The sequence below is a fragment of the Spermophilus citellus genome (genome assembly GCF_964194105.1).
Source record: "Spermophilus citellus genome assembly, chromosome: 1".
In the NCBI taxonomy this organism is placed as follows: domain Eukaryota; kingdom Metazoa; phylum Chordata; class Mammalia; order Rodentia; family Sciuridae; genus Spermophilus; species Spermophilus citellus.
In genome coordinates, this window is record NC_138182.1 from 250,006,475 (window position 1) to 250,028,179 (window position 21,705).

Consider the following 21,705-nt stretch of genomic DNA (forward strand, 5'->3'; position numbering starts at 1 on the left):
TTCCTTTTTGTTTTTGATACTAGAAATTAAACCCAGGGGTGCTTAACCACTGAGTCACATTCCCAGCACTATTTTATATTTATTTTGAGACAAGTCCTTGCTGAGTAGCTTAGGGCCTTGACAATATTTGCTGAGGCTGGCTTTTAACTTGTGATCCTGTTGCCTCAGCCTCTGGAGCTGCTGGGATTAGAGGCAAGTACCACAATACATGGCTTTTCGTCATGCTTTCTAAGTGAACCAGAGAGGATATTAAAAACAAAACAAAACAAACAAAAAACAGAAAGAAAGAAAAAGATAATATATGATTTGGATAAACCATTAGGGTCTTTGACCCAATTTTCACTTTGCTTAAAATCAAAAGCTTAAACATGGTTATACATCTTTGGTCCTTTGGTTTCTGTTCTTTTCAGATTTTGTTATTTGACTAAGAAAGGTTCAATATTTAATGAAGCAGTTGGCAAACTTTTTCTATAAAGGTTCACATAGTAAATACTTAGGTGTTGTGCAACAACATGATCCAAAAACTTGTCTTTTTTAAAAAATAAATTTTTAAAAATATAGAAAATGTTTCTTAATTCAGTAGAAAATACAGCACAAAAATACAGTGATGTAATTTCTTTGTAAGATTCCTGAACTAATGCTGTAATCCACAGCCAATCTTTTCTCCAAATATTACTTAGTCTGAATAAGATAATATAAGCAAAATTGTTCTGCAAAATAGATTTTACTTACAATTATCATTCCTTTAATACATGTGCATTTTACTTTTATCAACTAACCCATACTACTAAACAAGATACTAATTACTGATGTGTATTATTTCTCATCATCAATACATACCTCAATTTATACACAAAATTTTACAATTTAGTACTTTGGTGTCATTTTTAGGATTCAAGATAACTATTACCTTGAATTTGCTCATTAGTTGTCATATAGAGAGATGTTTCTTTAGAGTAAAAACCAATCAACATATTTACCTTCAATAGGATTAATTTGTAATTGTAGGTATTTTCTTGGTTGGAGGTTGATAATAGGGTTGATTTACTTGCTTAACACATTTTTGCTAATATCTTTTGCAAGGACAGATTTCCAGCTGGGCTCTCTACTGATAGATACCTTGGGTTAGTTAGAAATAGAAAATGAGAACTCCATAAATAGAATGTTAAGTTTTCTACTCACTTCAAGGCTTCTCAGTAGCTACTTCTATAATGGACTTGATAAAAATCATTGTGATGTATCAAGAGAGGGAAAAAATGAGAAAAGTTAGAGATTTTAAATCAAAGGTACTAGTAGGAACACCGAAATCTGGAAGTCACAGATGGAAAGGCATAAATTAAAGGTGCTTTCAGGTTGAATGGCAGAGACAATCTCAGGATGACCATGGTGGTGGAGTTTATTGTGTTTCCACAGAAAAAAATAGAACCACACTAAGCCATTTAAGGAGCTTCAGAGACTTTCTGGCAAGTGAGAATGACCTTTATTGAAAGCACAGTGATTTCAGTTGCCCAGAGTCACTGTAGGAATTCAAAACTCCCCTAAATCACGCACACTTGGGCTTTTCTAGCTGTTCATGCCTCATTTAAATCTCCCCATGGACAGTATGATTGGACTTCTGTATATGTCACAATCTGATATAAAGCATCCCCACTGGGCAGAGTTTTCCAGCCAGGTCCCGGTATGGACTGCCGCCAGATTGTAAATTACCATCTTTAAAGTAGGTATGAATCTGGTTTGTATAGTTATCATAGATTTTCCAATGCAAGAGATAAAGTTTGCCAAGTTGTATACACACAAAAATACTATTTCTAATGTTTTTTTTAAAGGAATGATTGACTTAATATAAGAATTTCACAAAATAAAAATTTCTCAGAATGCCAATTTTTGCCTAAGTTTTTCCAAAACAACCTTTTATCTTTACTCAGGACAGACATCTCTAAAGGTTTCTTTTATGTCTAGGTTCAAAACTGTGGTTGCCTCATTGTGCCGTGTTGAAGTTTTCTTTTAGAGTGGTTGTTGGAAGCCAACAACAGCTTTAATTCAGGCAAATCCTTGTCACCTTTAATCTAAAATCATTATCAGAACTTCTTTTCATCACATCTTTATTTTGACTGCTATGATCCTTCCTCACAGCTTATTTTACAAACCAAATATAGCTAAATATTTATGTCTTATAAACATTTGAAAGAGAAACTCTTGCCTTTTAGATAAGGAGAAGTTGAGTGCCTTTCCCAAAAATGGCAAGATATACAGACAGCTAGAATTCCCCACTATATTCCACATTATCCCATTTCCTCAAGCAATATTTTATATAGACTCTTTCTTTAAGATCTCCTGCAATAATAGTAAATCAAGATCTAGCTTCTTATCTATGAAACAATTTTCTCTATGCTAGTCAAACTCCTATGATACCATGAAGCTGCCCTTTTTACAATTCCATTAAAAAAACCCTTCAAACTATTCTCTGAACCTATACTCATGATTCTTTTTCATCCTAATGTCCTCCTTTCCCCTCTCATCCTGTTTTCCTGCCCTTACTATCCCCCAGCCTATGCAATGAAATTCCTGCCAATTCTTTTAAAGCCAAAGAAAGACTCTTCATCCCACCCATATGTGCAGAACTGAGTATACTGTGATGAATGATGTGTTATTCAAGTTTGTACCTAGCCATGACTAGAAAATTTAAAATTTAGCTTTGGAAGTGTTTTAAAAACTGAAGGTTTTAAAATATTCTGTCAACTCTTTCAGGCAGGGTCAATGTCCTTAACTCATTTTGCATTGCCCGTATTTTTCTTCCAGGTGTTGGTTATAGGAAAATCAATTGGTGACTTGAATTCATGTTATATATTAATTTCCATCCCTTTGTTCCCTTTTATTCCAAATTTCTTCTGAACAAGAAACCTTGCTTTAGATGTAAATCAGCTATACATTTACACACACACACACACACACACACACACACAATATCACTGGAATCACCTAGGAACTTGTTAGAAATGCAGATTCTCTTTTTAAAATATTTTTTTTAGTTGTAGATAGACAAAGTACCTTTATTTTTATTTTTTTATTTATTTATTTTTATGTGGTCCTAAAGATCAAATCCAGTGCCTCACCCATGCCAGGCAATTGTTCCACCATTGAGCTTTAACCCCAGCCTAGAAATACAGATTCTTAGGCCCTATTCTGCTTTTTACTATGATACTCAGCTGGTGCCTGTGCATATTAAAGCAAAGTATACACCACAGTAAATAATCTAATCTGAATGAGTTGATCACTTACTTTTACAAACCAAGAAAATGCGTATTTAAATATCCTTTTTATCATGTGTGCAAGTGTGATGTGTGTGTTTCTCTCTGGAGAGAGAAAGAACAGGTGGAATAGTTGGGAGACAACTTTGTTTTTTCCCTGTAGGAGGCTTGCTTCAAAAGTAGCTAGTGAATATATTTTCTATGAAGACTACTATTTCTGCATTTTTTTTTATTTTTCTTTCTTTTTTTTTTGTGTGTGTGGTTCTGGGAATTGAACACAGAGCTTTGTACATGTGAGGCAAGCACTCTACCAACTGAGCTATATCTCCAGCCCCTGCAGTGCTTTATTTTATTTATTTATTTATTTATTTATTTATTTATTTATTTATTTATTTATTTTGCATTTTGTGTAAGCATATTAAACCACACAGGAAAACACAGCTGTGAAAATATCACTTCTGAGAACACATTCAAGGTATCTAAATGCTGAAATCATTTGATAAATTTTTTAAAAGCTGGCTGCTTTTTAAAGGCATTTATAATTCAAGGTGTTTGATTAACTTTTCAAGAGTTGAGTGTTGGTAGATTTAAAATCAAAAGAAGAAATTTCCAATGATCTTGTGGATTTTTAAAGGTAGACAGAAGCAAAAAAAACTATGGTTTTATCCTTCTTAGCTTTGATATTTTATGTGAGTTTTATTTTAATCATATAGCAGATTTAAATCTTCTGTGTGTGTCAGATGGGCTAATATGGGGCTAGCAGTGAATGTTTTTTCCTATGTTATTCTGAGAGTTACTGAGATAAAGTCTATCAAGTATTTAATCTTTCCAATGATAAGTAGAAGTAGTATAAATATATAATTAGATGTCAGTGTATAAATATTGTTGTGTAAAGCTGATTTTGTAAAAACAATAGACAATTAAAGCATTTGCAATAGAACTTAAATATACAAAGAACCCAAGGGAGGGAAAGAGAAGACAGATAAAGGAGTAGAAAGCAGAAACAGTGAAAACATCTACATAGCCAACAAAAATGAAGCAATCACGTCAAAAAGATGAGAAAAATGATTATTGTCAAGTGGAGCCAGATAAGAACATCATAACTACTAGAAAATAGGGACAAAGCTCCACAGAAAGATTTGACTATTTGGAATTTCGGGTTCACATTTGAATATTTCTGATCTGTAATAAGTCACTCTGCTTTTCATTTATTGATGGATTCATTCATTTCATATTTCTGAAACCAAATATTATGTCCATAAATCTATGGTAAGTACTAGACAATGCAAATATAATTGTCGTACTTGCCTTTAAGGACAGTATGAGTTAGTAAAGATAAATACAAAAAAAGCAAATTCAAAAACATTTTTTAGGAACTACGATACAAAATAATCAAGGGAGAAGAGAGGAGGTTCAAAGGTAACTTCTTCCTGGGACAGTTAAGATAGGCTGCCTAAGATTGTAAACCCATCTTACTCAAGACACAGTCTAAGTAACTGGAATGGTTAGTGTTTTAGCCTGCTTTTTGTCACTGTGACCAAAAGATGTGACAAGAACAACTTTAGGGGAAGAAAAGTTTATTGTGGCTCATGGTATCATAGGTTCAGTCCACGGTTGGTAAACTCCATAGCCTTGGGCCTGAGATGAGGCAGAAAATCATGGCAGAAGCACATGGCATAAAAAAGCTACTCAGTCAAGACAGTCAGGAAGCAAAGAGTGATTTACTTACTCTAGCTACACTCTACTTACCTATAGTTACCAACCAGGTTATCCATTTCAGTGGATCAATCCTCTGATTAGGTTATAACTTTCATAATCTGTTCATTTCACCTCTGAACATTCTTGCATTGTTTCATACACAAACTTTTGGGGGACATCTCATATCCAAACCATATCAGTTAATTTACTAAATTAACTTTTTACAAGAAGGCCAAGGGTGTGAGAGAAGATAGATTTCACCAATTGGAAAGCTACTCAATGTGTGAAGCATGACTCTTTCCTTGGATCTAGCAGAGAGACTCAAAAATCACAAGGAATTATAAGGAAAAAGGAAGGAACTAATGTTTTACAAGTACCCAATATGCCAGGCTTGTATAATTTCATCAAAACGGATTCCACTTGTCATGTATAACTAAGAAGAATCAAGTTTTTGAAAAGCACCCAATATGGACTAGGCTTATGTAGGGCCCATTATAGGCACTATTTAACAAATTTCCCAGTGAATAAATTTGCAAATGAAAAATTTATCTGAGCTACTATGACTAGTTCAACACTCAGTCCCTGGTGATAACCAGAAATAAATTGATTACTTTCATGGAGAGAGGTGAGACTCAATTGACAAGGCAATAACTTTAGATGAACTAAATAACCATAAATAAAAATAAAAGTGGCAGCAGAAGACACCAGTAATTTTTCAAATTGAACTATATCAATTTGTATTGAAACAGTCAATTATACCTTTAGAAAAAGGTATAAACTTTATACCTGAGTATTTAGAAAAAGGCAAAACTGGGTATTTTGGTTTTTAGAATACTTATTCTGATATACAATCTCTCTATATATACATAATCAATTCTTTATGATGATCATATAGGATTTGTCATATTTTAATGTTTTAGAAAATTATACAAAATGTGAAATACATCAATATGCATCAAATACCACAAAATTCACATGAAATTAGTGGTCTAAATTTCTTTAGATCCTTATTCAAATCCATTTAACATCCAACATACTTTTACCATCCAAATTTTATATGCAAATTTATTTAAACCAGATGTTATCATCTTCTAAACTATGCAGAAACAATGTTTTACTAGTTCTCTTGTATAAATACAAATAAAATATAAATACAAAATAGAAAGAAATTATGAGAGATGTTATTATGAGATATTTGATTAGAAACCCTAGAAATTTCTCCAAAATTCGTATTTTGATGCAATATAGAGAATTACTTATTTTTTCATGCTACTGAGTGTGAGAGAAGGAAGCAGCTTTTGTTTAGGTTACAATGAGGAAATGAGTACATTTTTCCCTCATAGATTCTAGACACTCAGGCTAAACACATTCCTTCAGAAATTTCTGTTATGAGTTCCCGATTACCTCTGTGTCACTGCAATGTCAAGCTGTTTTAGAGGTCAGGTAAATATTTCTGAATAGCAAAGTGCTTGAAGATATTTGCCCTACCTTGTAAAATGACTGCTTATATAGGTGACAGTAATGTCAGGTGGACTTAATGTTTATAATCAGGGTTAACAAATGTCAGCAAAAATAGCATTGGGCAGATGATACATCTCATACCTCAAGGATTATTAAAAGTAGACATACAGTGTGCTGTGCCAAATCTAATCTCCCAGGCCACACTCTTCCTAATGTTGAAATTGGAAACAGTTTTCTACTCTGCCTGTGACAGGATATATTACTGACAATTTTCTTTTTAGTCGGATGAAATAACTTGTTAAGTCATTTCATAAATGCCCTGTAAATAAAGTTAGGAAAGTCCTACCAAGTTAAATGTAACAAGTCAACTTCTCATTATTTGTCTATATAATATAGAAATTTTATATTAAAATATAATATATAGATTAAGATACCTATTACTAAGTAAATTACTCTAAGATTCTTAAAAGAGTGATTATGATTAAACTATTAGGAAATTCCTGTTGGAGTTCTCAGGGAGTGAGCAAAAAATACAAACAACAACAACAACAACAACAAAAAAAAAAAAACCAGGGTCTAGGCAATGTACAGATAGTATTTAAAAAGCTTTTGTGTGTAAGCTACACTAATAATGAGCTTATTCTTTAGGAGTTCTGTTTTATTTCATTTGTGTTTTATTTTCCATATGACGTCCTGAGCATCTAAAAGCAAGTTAATTTTCCACCTGGTGAATAAGGAAGGTCTATATCAAAGAAAGCATTATCAAATCCTCCAGATATTTTTTCTTTGTTGACTTTACACAAAAACCTTAGCAATTTGTTGTGTTGCCTAAAGATGTTTCATAAAACATTTGCTAGTTCTATTACAAAGGGAAGATACCTAACAGGTGAACCAATACTATAGTATTTAAAACTGAAGAATAGAATAATTTCATATTACATATGAATATTACATATTCATGAGCATTTTAAAATCATTTTGTGTAGGCTTAAAACTCAATGTAGCTGGAACTGTGAAGGAATAAAATAATGTAGTGTATAGTTACTGTTTTTAAAATGCCTTAAACCAACTAGGGTAATACAACCATTATTTAGGGTACAATTAGAAAATTCCATATATATAATACATTTAAAAATAGTGTAAACTAATATGTACATAATTTCCAATGAACCTAATATGAAATAAAGTTGACTTAATTAGTTAATTTTTTGTTCAAACACACACTCAGAGATACAGACATGGTAAATACACAAAACTCTGTTAACACCTAACACAGTGCTATATTTACACAATGAGTGGATTTCCAAAATAAATTAAGAAAAAAATAATAATTCACAGAGAAGCACCTGCCCCATTCATATTGAATCAGGAGGTTCAGCACATGAAATCTAACTCTTTTATGTTCAAAAAGGTTACTTTTCTTCATTACTAAATGTGTCATTTCTTAATTCTATTATTCATAGTAGAAATAGTATGAAGGATGCTATTTCCACTTTCACTTGTTCTGTTTCTCACTAAGATTACTGAGTAGATGCAGCTATATAATGATTGATGAGTTTTGAGTTGGTACTAAATGAAGTCCTTTGTATAACTTACTTCTGAGAGGATTTTGTTGATATGAGTCTATATAGTCCTTAGTTCCTTCATAGAGGAAAATGTCATATTGAATACCAACAAATTTTATTCATGTAGGTGATTAATTCATTCATCTTGCAGATCATGTTGCTCTATCGTTCAATGATTCAACTCAGCAAATACTAAGCACCTAATATAAACCACGTAGACACTAGAGATGTAAAAGTTAATGACACTTTAGAGATTAAGAATGAATAAAGTCTAAGCAATTAAATTTTATCAAAATTCCAGAAAAGCAATTCAGTTTTATTTTTGTGATAAAGTCTGAAGAATATAAGTATTGTCCAGATCCTTGTAAACAAGAGTAATCTCTTCTAGAGTATACTATAGAACTTCATACTCCCAGGCCAGTACTCCTTATAATACACCAAATGAAGACTCTCTAAAATGACCCATGAATTTAGATGTATACAGCTGATACAAGAGGAAGCCAACCATCACTGCTTCAGAAAACCACCAACATAACATTTGACTTCATTAGTTTGCCCAAAAGAGCAAACTGAGATATCAGTTTTCATCCCACAAATTATAAAAGGGAAATACTTATGTAGAGCCATGTAATGAAGAATTAAATTTTTGAGCAGTATCATTACTTTACTGAGGTGGTAAAAATTGGGGTTAAGAGCTTATAACACATATACACAATTTTTCATACATACCTTAGACATTATTCTAAAACTAAGCTCTTTGAACAGGCATGGTGGTGTACATCTGTAATCCAGTGACTTTGTAGACTGAGGCACGAGGATTGTGAATCCAAGTTTGAGGCCAGCCTCAGCAATTTAGTGAGAACCTCTGTAACTCGATGAGAACTTGTGGCAAACTAAAAAATAAAAACAGAAAACAGGACTGGAGATAAATCTCAGTGGTAAAGTACCAGTGGGTTCAATATCTAATACAAAGAAAAAAGAAAAAAGATCCTCTTTGAAGTATTTATTTTATTTTCAATGAAAATATTTTTATGCAACAATAAACTTCTTTAATCATATCTTTATAGGTGTCATTAAAATTAGTCATATTTCTTTCCAATTTTTAAATTTATTCTCAAAATAAATATTAATGTGTAAGTACATGCTCATTTTTAAAAAACAAAAAACAAAGACATCCATATTTTCTTTCTTTCTTTGGTACTGGGAATAGAGTATTGAACCCAAGGATATCCTACCAATGAGATACAACCCCAGCCCTTTTCTTTTTTTTTTCTTTTTTTTTTAAATACAGAGAGGAGAGAGATAGAGAGAGGAGAGAGAGAATTTTAATATTTATTTTTTAGCTTTCGGCAGACACAACATCTTTCTTTGTATGTGGTGCTGAGGATCAAACCCAGGCCGCACGCATGCCAGGCGAGCGCGCTACCGCTTGAGCCACATCCCCAGCCCTTTTTTCATATTTTTAATGATGCATTACAATTTGTAATGCATAAAGGTAGAATTTATTGTTATGTATTTATGCATGCACACAATGTACATATAATTTTCAAACATGAGAAACATAAAAGTCCATGTCTTATTTAAGATAAGAACATGTTTTTATCTCCCCATCACATTCACCAAATATTCAGTTTTACATTGCTTCTTTAGCTAAGGTGGCCAAGTGAGTTAGTTCTGATAATAAGATGTAAGAAACATAAGTTAATACTTCCAGTGCGACTCTTGCCTTCATAATAAAAACAAACACACACAAAAGGAAGTTGTTTCCTCTCTCCCTAGTTGGGACACTGTTGTGTGAGAGAGAGACAATGCTTGTAGTGGCAATCAACTTATGATCATGGGGGGAAAGCCAGGAAAATGTCTTGCCAACATGGTTTGTTGATATCACTGAGGTTCTGAACCATCTCTGGCCCCATCTCTGGTCACCAGACATTTGTTTTTTAATATAACTGAATTATCTTATTGGGTAAGCTAGTGCTATGAAGGTATTCTGAAATGTGCATTTAAAGTACACTGGTGGATTGCTGATACATCTTGAAGAGCATTTACAGAAACTTGGAATATATAGACAGAGGGCTGTGATCCAGAAAAGAGTGGATATCTTGAAAGACTCTTTTTTAAAAAATATATATATTTTTTTATTTATCAATGGACCTTTATTTTGTTGATTTATATGTGGTGCTGAGAATCAAACCCAGCACTTCATACAAGCTAGGCAAGTGTACTGCCCGCTGAGCTACAACCCCAGCCCCTCCTGCAAGACTTTTATGGAGGCTCCTAGCTAAGACACAACAGGATCACATGACACATAGCAAAAAGTAAGGCAAGAAGAGAGGGCAGGTGCTGAAGGTCAGATTGTGGTAACCAATTCTCCAGCCCACCCTCCATATGTAAAACACACTGTAGTCAATCAAGTAATTCTCCTGGGAGGTTTGGAAGGGGTAGGGAAGTCAATGGTTCTTTTCTGAAGTTATTGAACAAGAAGGAGAACAGGGTAATGACATTAGAATAGAGTCCTACTTACTTTGGCATGTAGAAAAATGTGAGGAAAAACTGCCATCTATTCAACATGAAGAAAAACTCTGAAATAACATGTTTTGTCACATTGCCAGTTTTCATCCTTAAATGTGAATGAACAATTATGTAAAGACCTAGACACAGAAATGAGTTGGTAGTAAAGGGTACATATTCAGAAAACTGAAGAGAAATTCGAATATAATAAATATAAACATAAAAAATAAATATGAAACCTCTTTTTCTTTTCAGGTTTTACAACCTTAGGGCAGCATTTACATATATAATTCACCCATTTATGGTATACTAGTCAATTTTTAAGCCATTTCCATAATCATGTTTTGGAGTATTTTCATCACCCAGTAAGAGTCTTTGTGCCCATTTGGATAAGTTTTTAAATTTGTTAATATTATTTTAATTGCATATATTTATGTAATATAGTGTTATATATACATATAATCTGTATTAATCAAATCAATGTAGTTAGCATTTTCATCTTCTTAAATGTTTTATTTTTAATTAATTGATAATTGATATATAAAACATTTAAAATTATACATATTAATGGGGTACCATGTAATGTTTCAATTGTATTCATGTATACATTGTTTAATGTTTAAATCTGGATAATCATATTTATCTCAAGCATTCATCATTTCTTCTGGTGAAACTTTCAAAATCTTTTCCTCTATATTTTTTAAATGTACAGAACACAGTCTCTGCAATAGCACTCCAGACTTTCTTGTTCCTGGGTAAATGTATAACAGTATCCATTGACCAGCCTTTTCCATCCCTCCTTTTATTCTCTCAGACCTCTGGTGGTAACCAACATTCTATGCTCAACTTCTAAAAGATCAGTGTTTTGGGATTTCCCGTATGATTGAGATCATGTGGTACTTTCTGTACTTGGCATTTTTCACTTATGAGATCATAATGATCTCAAGTTTCATTCATTTTGCTACAAATTATAGGATTTTATTTCTTTTATGGGTGAATCATATTCCATTGAGGATATGTACCACAGTTTCTTTATCAGTTCAGCAGTATATAGACACTTGGTTTGTTTCCATTTCTGGACTGCTGTGAACAGTTCTTCAGTGAACATGGGAGTGTTCTTCGTCAGACTGATTTCTTTTGATTTAGATATGCATCCTATAGTAGATTGCCAGATCATACATTGGATAAACTTATTGTTTGATGGCAGTAATAATTTTTACATTCCCACCAACAGTCTATAAGAGTTCTCCTTTCTCAAAACCCTCACTAGCATTGCTTTCTTTAGTCTTTCAGATATTAGTCATTCTAACTGGGGTGAGATGATAATCTATTTGTACTTTTGACTTGCATTTCCTAACAGCTAATGAAGTTGAGCATATAGTCATAAGTGTATTGGACATTTGAATTTATTTTTTAGAGAATACTTGTATCTACTTGTATCATTTACCCATTTTAAAATGGATTATTTGTTTCATTTGTTTGCTGTTTGAGCTCTTTCAGATACTATATGTTCTGGATCATTTGCCTTAATCCTTTGTAAAATGCATAGTTTGCCATTTCCCTTGCTTCCTATAGGTTGTCTCTTCCTGGTGTTTTTTTCTATTCCTCCACAGAAGCCTCTTAGTTCGATGAAATCCCAATTGTCTATTTCTGCTTTCATTGCTTGTTCTTTCATAGTCTTGCTCCTACAAATGTTTTGAAGCATTTCCTCTATTCTATTTTTTTCTAGTAGTTTCATATCTTAATTTAGGTCTTTGATCCGTTTTGAGATTTTCTAGTATAGGATGAGAGCTAAGGATCACATTTCAACCCTTTTCTTATCAATATCCTGTTTTCCCAGAACCATTTATTGAAGATGTTATTTCTCCAATGTATGCCTTTAGAATTTTTGTAAAAAAAAATCATTTGACTGTAAATGTATCAAACTATTTCTGGGTATCTTAGTCTATCCCGTTGGATTGTGAAGTTGTTTTTATTCCAATATTATGCTATTTTGACTACTTCAGATTTGTAGTATATTTTGAAATCAGGTATTATGATGCCTGCAACTTTGTACTTTTTGTTCGAGATGACCTTTGCTATTCATAGACTTTTGCAAATTCTATCTGAATTTTTAAAGTTTTTATAGTTCTATGAATAAAGTCATTAGTATTCTGATAGAGATGGTTAGCGCTGTTTGCAGTTGATATGATTCTGCATGTAGAAAAACCTAAATACTCCACCAAAAGATTACTAGAACTAACAAATAATTTTAGTGAAGTTTCAGGACACCAAATCAGTATATTGATGTAAAAATCAGTAAAATTTTATACACTAAAATGTTGTTACTGAGAAATATATCATGAAAGTCATTGCATTAAAAATAGCTCCAAAATAAATAAATAAAATACTGAAAAATAAGTTTAACCAGGATGTGTAAAACTTCTTCTACAATAAACCCCACAAAACTCAGATGAAAGAAACTGAAAACAACACAAACAAAAAAATTAAAAGTCTTCCTACATTCACGGATAAGAAGAACCAATATTGTTAAAATGTCCAAAACGCTAAATGCAATTCACAGATTCAATACAATTCCCATTTATTATTAAATCCCATTGTCATCCTCTACTCCAGACCATTAATATATTATCTGTGTCTGTATATTTACATTTTCTGGATATTTCACATAAATGGATTCATACAACACATGGACACTCATATCTTGCTGCTTTCACTGAACATTACTAGAGTTTCTCTCTTGTAGAATGTATGCAGTATTTGCAATCATAATTCATAACACCTACTGAACGAAAGAGGATATTACAAATAAAACAAAAGAGAAGGATATTATGAAAAATCAACAAATAGAAACTGAAAACATTTGGGATGGTGAAATAAACATATATTAAAAAGGCATATACAATAAAGCCAAAGAATTTTCCTATAATAGTAATCACTATTACCAAATTTTTTTCTTTCATATCTTTGATTTTTTTTTCTTCTGTGCCCTTAGATAATTTTTCTAAATAGAGCTTTTAAAATAAAAAGCATGTTCATCCATAAACAAAAACATTTTGTATAAAGGAATTTGAAAAAACTAAAAAAAGTAATCATAATCTTGTCTCTCATTTTTATCACTTAAATTTTCATGCCCTATTATTAACATAGACTTGAAAAGCTTGGCTTCTAATAACTGCCAAATAGTCTACCCAGAAACCATAAAATTTTGTAGAAATTTTGAATGGTTAGATATTTAGAGCATGCCCATATCTTCTGATGTGTAAATAAATGCATAATGTATATTACTGAGTAAACACTCAAATTACACACTGTTTCCTTCAGTTAGATTGTCAAGTGAACTTTCTGGATTGAAGAATATAGAACCTTGTTATATAATATACCACAAATGTGTTAGTGACACAGAAATTTAATTTGGGGATAGTGTTGAAATGCTTCTTTCACTACATTTCTCAGATTTGAGTACCAGGCAAATTACATGATATAATAATTTGCTTAAATATGGACAAATATAAATTTATCTTTCTACATAAAAACCAAATGTTTGGGGCTAGGGTTATGGCTCAGCGGTAGAGAGAGCTCCTCGCACATGCAAGACCCTGGGTTCCATCCTCAGCACCACATAAAAATAAATAAGTGAAATAAAGATATTGTGTCCAATTACAACTAAAAAATAAATAAATATTTTTTTAAAAAAGTTCTCTCTCTCTCTCTCTCTCTCTCTCTCTCTCTCTCTCTCTCTCTCTCACACACACACACACACACACACACACATACAAACATGCATGAGCCTGTACATAAACATGAACACTCCAAAATATTATGTATTCAATTTATGTTTTCCAACATGTGCAACAACATAATTTAAGATTTAAGTGGCATTTACTGGAGTCTTCCCAACCTTCCCAGATTGGCTCAGAAACCCTTCTTAAATACCCCCAGAGTCATCATATCTGGATTTTTCTTATCAGATTACAGTTAAATGAACTGTTCCTAAAGCTAACTTTCTTTTAACCACCAGGTTTGAAGTAACACAAAAGTGGACATTTTATTTAATTTATATCTCCAGTCCCAACATCAATTACATAGTGCCTAAAACAATTTACTCATAATGTCAGTCGACACAAAAAGAACTTCAAGTTTAGAAGAGTGGGAATTTAGACATTTAATTATTATTTTTATTAGAAAACTAAATTTTAGAAATAATTCTGCCATTTTTTTCAAATTGACCTATTTTGAAGATAAATTTTTAAATTATCTCAAGTTTAAAAATTCAAAGCCAGTTGAAGTTTTATTTCACTTATAAAATTTGGAAAATTACCTTTATAAATATATTTATGGCTATTAAATGATGAAATCCAAGTGTGAAATGTTCATTTGCCGTATTTTGAGAATCTAAATTTCAATGCAGAAATCTTAAAAGTACATTTGGGATATGACTTTCTTCTTTTTGATCTTCAGTGGGAATATTAAAAGGGAATGGGGTTATATTAAGGAATCCTGTAATTTATCTGAAACTGGTCCAGTTTTGTGTGCTCATAGAGATTTTTAAGTCAGTGCTTTGACTGACTTGTGTTTCAGTGTATAGATCACCTGCTTTCTGCCTTTCGGAATTCATAAAAACTTTTTTTCTGCCTGAATATGACTCTTTTCTTTTTTCTGTTGTTATTTTATTTTAGGATGATTGGGTGGTGATTGAAGAATAGACAAATTTTCCAATTTGAAACAAAAAATTTAACTGTTTAAAAAAATGTAATTTTTAAATTTGATATTGACAATTGGATACTTTTGATTGTCAGAAGGAATGTCCTGATAAAATAGAAAATGCTGCTTACCCATGGGATTTTCACTTCATGAGACTATTTCATTTTAATTTCAGGAGGCCTTATTAGCTTATCATAGAAAATTACCAAACAAGCCATTCTTTCTCACTTTTATAGAGATTTGCTTGCTGACTAAGGGACGACGCACTGCCAGTGTTCGAGCTGATACATATTGCCGTCTCTATTCCCTTTCGGTGGACAATTTCAATGAGGTCCTGGAGGAATATCCAATGATGAGAAGAGCCTTCGAGACAGTGGCCATTGACCGACTAGATCGGATAGGTACTCTTTACTTTTCTAACTTCTTCATGAAAAATTTTTTTCATTTTGTGGCATAATACAAGTTTGCAATCATGTGTCCCAAAGGCTAGTTCAGTGCTTGTTATGTTATGTAGAAAAGCAATTAACTGTAGCCATTTTTCTGGAGAGTTCTGAGGTCCTATCTTTCCTGTTTTCTGGGTTTACATATTCACATCTGTTTTTACCAGGGACTCAATCTGATATACCATGTGATACCAAAACAGATTGAATCTTCAGGTAAAAACTATCAATACAAATTCTAGAGAGCATTAAAATAGCACCAAAAATACAATAGTATGAGTCTGTATTACAAACCAAATTTTGTCACAAGGTTCACTTTTTGCCTTGACATTTTATCCTTATATTAAAAATTGAATACTTTGTATTTAAATTGTTACCAGCAGAAACTTATTGAAATGTTTGTAATACAGACTCATGCAGAAAAAGCATTGATGGAAGTGCCCAAACTAGATATTTTACTTTGCAAAGCCTGTGTACACTCTTTAGTGCTACAAATAAAAATATATAAATTATACCTTATTAGTTATGCTAATTTATGATTTGAATAATTGCCATAGTAAAGTTAGATCAGATTGGTTTGATTAACTTTCCTAAATATTCTGGAATATCCTGACATGTTATACTGTGGTATACATTCATTCTCCAAACTTGGACCTTCTTTGCCCATCTACCCTCGTTCCCACCTTATTTCCCCTCAACCCTCATATCTGTTTAAAATTCACTGCCTTGTAGAAACCTTCTCTGACCTCTCATCCCCAAATAGGCTGAGTTCCCTGATTATGTTCTCTTATCTGAAGTGCCCCCATCACAACATTTTCATTATAGTAAGATACTAAGCTTTGTGAATGAAAGAGATCATGTCTAATTAATTATTGCATTCATAGTACCTGATGCCCAGTGAATATTTATTGAAAAGGGGGAGGGAGCGAGAAAGGAATAAGTGGACTTAAAGCAGATGGAACTGGGATCAGTTAGAAGTAAACAAAAGGCACCTCTACTGCTTCATTCTTATTAAAGGAAGAACATAGATTGATTTATGGTTATGTCAGTATTTTTTTTCCTGCACTTGATATCTTTCTTTCCCTCTGTATTATGGAATAACAGACTGTATAAACATCTGAAGTTTGATTAGGTGAAATAAAGGGAGTATTTGGATATTATCATTAGATATAACAAGTGTATTAGAAATTCATATTGACAGCTGAGAGAATTTATAGAACGTACTCATCCATGGAGATGGTAGCCATAAAAGTAGGCACTCCTGATAGTATGCATGGAACTTGAAAAGAACTTTGGTTTTTGTGGCTTGAGTGCTCATGTTAGACCCAGAGACTGATTTCTGAGTATGAGGTTTTCCTACACCAGCTGGACATCTTCAGATAAATCATGAAACCTAGGGTATTTCAGTAAAGAATTTCTGTTGATTTGATATAGCTTCACATTCATCTAAATTATTTCAGCCATTTATTTAAAATAAAGGTTGCATGAAATGGTGTGCAATAAATTATAGAGACAATAAAATTCCTAGTAAGTACAAGCCACTTGCATTTTGATCTTTATAAAAGTATAACAGCACATAAAAATTATTTTAATTTTTTCCATTAGATTAGGAAATGCTGGGTATTCAAATGGTCACAGAAAAACATTATCCATCTCAGTTTTGTGACCATTGCTTAGAAATATACACTGTCATTCATTAAGGGAGTATGCTAAAAAAGCATTTGTGTTTATTATTCATATAGGATTTTTGTTCTTTGGGAAATTAGTATAGTTTCTTTAAAAAAGAGAGATACCTGTCTTGGCAGGAATAAAAATGATTGCTTTTTTAGTAGCCAGGAAAATTTTAACACTTTCATTTTGAAAAATACCTGTTATTTCTTTTGATATGATACTTTATTTAGCAACATAGCAAACTGGTTAACTTTTCAGTTATCAAATTCACTTGGATTATGCTTTTTCCTTTTTTCACCAATCCACTAATAATTCTACTTCTTAGTCTGCCAGAAAATCTCTAGTTATTTGAAACCATTTCAAAGATGATGACAGGAAGAAGAGCTAAGATTTATTGAGGTCCTTAGTGTGAGCTGAGCACTTGCCACACTATACCCCTGGCCTCACCACAACCCTTTAGGAGAGGAATGATCACGAGATGGTTCTCACTTTGCTACACATAAAGATCCCTTGGGGAAATTTCTTATTAAGGCACAACAGTCTAGATCCTGTCTGAGTCCAGAATTTGAATTGATAGGGTCTTTCAAGTTTGCTGGTCATTAGTACATATTAAAACTCCAGATATGAGAGAAAAATGCAGTTGGAATTGAGAATTATTGGTGCTGGACATTGGTCAAGGACCTGATATGCTGCTCCCTAACCACCCTGGAGTCTTGGTAGAATGCAGTGGCAGATTCATATGTGGGGGCAGGCCAAAGAGGCTGCATATCCAGAAAGCAATCAGATGACAGAGATGCAGCCAGTCTGTTATCTGCAATCAGAGTGCACAATCACATTTCTTCTGTTTCCTTCCTACCCCTGTTACATTATAACTGTGTTTTCTTGGGCACTGTACTTAATTGTCCCATGCCCAGGTCTCCTTTCTAGTGACAATGGGATTATTATGACTATACATATATCATAGGGTACAGGCTGAAATAAAATAATGTACTAAAGTCCTTTGTAGAACAAGGTCTCACATGTTTGGCTTTTCTTGCATGAAATTCAAATCTCCTTTCTAGGTTCAGCCTGATCCAAAAGCCCCTTCTTCCCCCATTCTTTAAGATAGCTCTAGTGTTAAATAGCTCCAAATCTTTCATACACTTTTCCACTTGACTTGAGTAAAATTTAAGATTTACCCGGCAGATACAGGAAATGCACAGGGCAGAAGCTTCCTTTATATTTGCTCTGTAATGGGGAATTCTTAGATATTGCTTGTGAGTGATCCTCTTACCTGATCTCCTCATCAGTCAGGAGTAGACTCCATAAGTGCCTATCCTATCTTTTTTCTTTTCTCTTTTTTTTTCCTTTGCTGATAGGCAAGAAAAACTCCATTCTTCTGCAAAAGTTCCAGAAGGATCTGAACACTGGTGTTTTCAACAATCAGGAGAATGAGATCCTGAAGCAGATTGTGAAACATGACAGAGAGATGGTGCAGGCAATCGCTCCAATCAATTATCCTCAAATGACAGCCCTGAATTCGACATCTTCCACCACTACCCCAACATCGCGCATGAGGACACAATCTCCACCGGTGTACACAGCGACTAGCCTGTCTCACAGCAACCTGCATTCCCCCAGTCCCAGCACACAGACACCCCAACCATCGGCCATTCTCTCACCATGCTCCTACACCACTGCGGTCTGCAGCCCTCCTGTACAGAGCCCACTGACCACGCGAACTTTCCACTATGCCTCCCCCACTGCTTCCCAGTTGTCACTCATGCAGCAGCAGCAACAGCAGCAGCAGCAGCAGCAGCAGCTGCAGCAGTCCCAGGCTCCGCAGACTCAGCCACAGCAGCAGCAGCCACCACAACAGCCACAGACACCCAGCAGCTCCACACCGAAAAACGAAGTGCACAAGAGCACGCAGGCGCTTCATAACACCAATCTGACCCGAGAAGTCAGGCCCCTTTCGGCCTCGCAGCCCTCGCTGCCCCATGAGGTGTCCACTCTGATCTCCAGACCTCATCCTACTGTGGGCGAGTCCCTGGCCTCCATCCCCCAACCCGTGGCAGCCATCCATGGCACGAGCCTTCAGGCGGGGGGCAGGGGCACAGTCCCTCAGCGAGTCACCCTCTTCCGACAAATGTCATCGGGAGCCATTCCCCCCAATAGAGGAGTCCCTCCTGCACCCCCTCCACCAGCAGCTGCTCTTCAGAGGGAGCCTTCCTCAGTCTTAAACACAGACCCAGATGCAGAAAAGCCACGATTTGCTTCAAATTTATGATCCCTGCTAATTGTCAAAGCAGAAAGAAATACTCTAATAAACTGAGAGTATTCTCAGATCTTATTTTATTCTATCTCCTGATAGATCCCTATAGCCTACTATGAAGAGATATTTTAGACAGCTCTGGCCTACATGCAAAATGTAAAAACATATATACATATACTATTAAATATATATCTAAATTCCCAAGAGAAGTTCAAAAGACCTGTTTAGCATTCAGTGTTATATGTCTTCCTTTCTTTAAATCATTAAAAGGTTTGAAATGTTGTCGTAAGATTATTTCTTTCTAATGTACTTTTACTTAATTCTTTGGGTATATATGTATTTCTCTATTTTATGAAGAGTTCTTGGATTCAATGGGAACAAAACTATTGATTTTAAAAAGGCGACTCAAATGAGCTCTGGAATAGCACCAATCAAAATTTTTATTCATTAGTTGTGTCTCTGCATCTAAATTTTCAATCATTAATTATGGGGGATTAAATAATAAATCCCATTTTATAGATCTAAATTGTAATTTGGTGCTTTCAATTTTGAATTATAAAAAGAACACATTACATGCTTGGCCATTGTAGGAGACTAGCATTGCCACTGTTAAAAGACTGCCTCTATTCTCAAACACGTTCATTGGTCTTTCAGAAAGCTGAGGGAATATTTCTCTTCATGTGTTATTGGACTTTTACCAAGACTCAATCAATGTTAGCTGTAAATAACTTTTTGAACCCAAATAAAAATAGCTATTCTGTGTTGTATGAAGGTAAAAGTCATTGTTTAAGGATTTAGTTTTATTGCTTCACTTCAAAACTTAGAGTTTTAAATTTTACAAAACCGAATTGTGACAATTATTCAATTGTAATGCAGTGGCTTGAAACCTACAATATTATTTTAACCTGCAACGTTTTATGCAAAAAAAATGTATGCTTGAATCTACAAATTGCTTGTATTACACCAAAAATCATTACTTTTCTTCCTTCTTGCCATAATCAAGCATCTGAAAATAGTCCCTGCATGCTTTTTGGGGGGGAAATAATAGGTTCAAATCATTCATTATAAGGGAAGGCTTACAGTATTTCTCATTTCTAGAAAAGTATAAAAATTCATTAATTGCCTATCTTAAAATTCTTATAAGGCTGACTTGGATTTCTGACTTAAGTCTAGAAGTGAGGTTTTTCATTTTCATTTAATATTATTGCTATTATTATTATTATTATTATTATTATTATTATTATTATTTAAGTAATTATTTGTAAACCACAGCTTGATTTGGAGTTGAGAGTGTGTTCTATGTCTTCACTGTAGTTGGTAGTTCACTGTGGTGTTAATTTAAAGAAATAAATACAATATATCATCATGTCTGTTTGGTAATACACATTTTGCTCTATGTATATTGTAACTAAGTGGTTAGTAAATCTTAAGGCATGTGGTGACTAACATAGACCTTAGATAGGAAGCTCATTATTTCAAATGTGCTGAAAACAGTATGTACATGGTGACAGAAAGCTGCGGTAAAGTTGAATGTCTGTGAGCATTGTTTATTTGTTTGTTCATTTGTTTCCTTAATTCTTTCCATGATCTGTGAGCATCTGCTTCTTCTCAAAGAAGTCCCTTAGTAATCATTTGTGCCTAATGCATCACAAAAAATGTGGTGGGTGACTGGAATGCTATGGAAAGATTCCTAATGTCCAACTTCTGCAAATAACCCAAATAACGAAAATGACCTAAAGTGGAGAACTTCAGTATCTCTGACGCTTATGGCACATTGAAGAAGAACTTAAAAAGATCACACATTATCTGGGACAGGGCCTCAAGATTGAGGACAGAAAGCAAAAATTCTGAAGTGGATCCATACTGCCTGTTATGCCTTTTATGGATATAATACTTATAATACCAAAATGAGATATTATGTTTAATTTCTAACAGATCCAAACTCATGTGGAAGTGATCAACAATGCTAGTCAATATATTATCATTAATATGCTGGTGACAAATGATGGTGTGTCAGGAATGGCCTGAGAAATGAATTGTTCAGCCTACCTAGAATCTATGGGAAAGCTGCAAGACCATTTAAGTATCAGTACAAAACTCCTTTATTTCATTAAAATATGAGAATTAACATCAATTTATTAAGATCATGCATT

The 21,705-nt window shown here is 33.6% G+C and overlaps 1 protein-coding gene across 1 annotated transcript in view; it reads left to right on the forward strand.

The window, feature by feature from the left end:
* Positions 1-20,782, forward strand: part of HCN1 (hyperpolarization activated cyclic nucleotide gated potassium channel 1) — a 376,109-nt gene extending 355,327 nt beyond the window's left edge. Inside the window, exons 7-8 of the mRNA XM_081294982.1 lie at positions 15,424-15,588; positions 18,657-20,782. Coding sequence (XP_081151108.1) covers positions 15,424-15,588; positions 18,657-19,567 — 1,076 coding nt within the window. The 3' untranslated portion in view covers positions 19,568-20,782. The remainder of the gene's footprint in view (positions 1-15,423; positions 15,589-18,656) is intronic.
* The last annotated feature ends 923 nt before the right edge of the window (positions 20,783-21,705 follow it).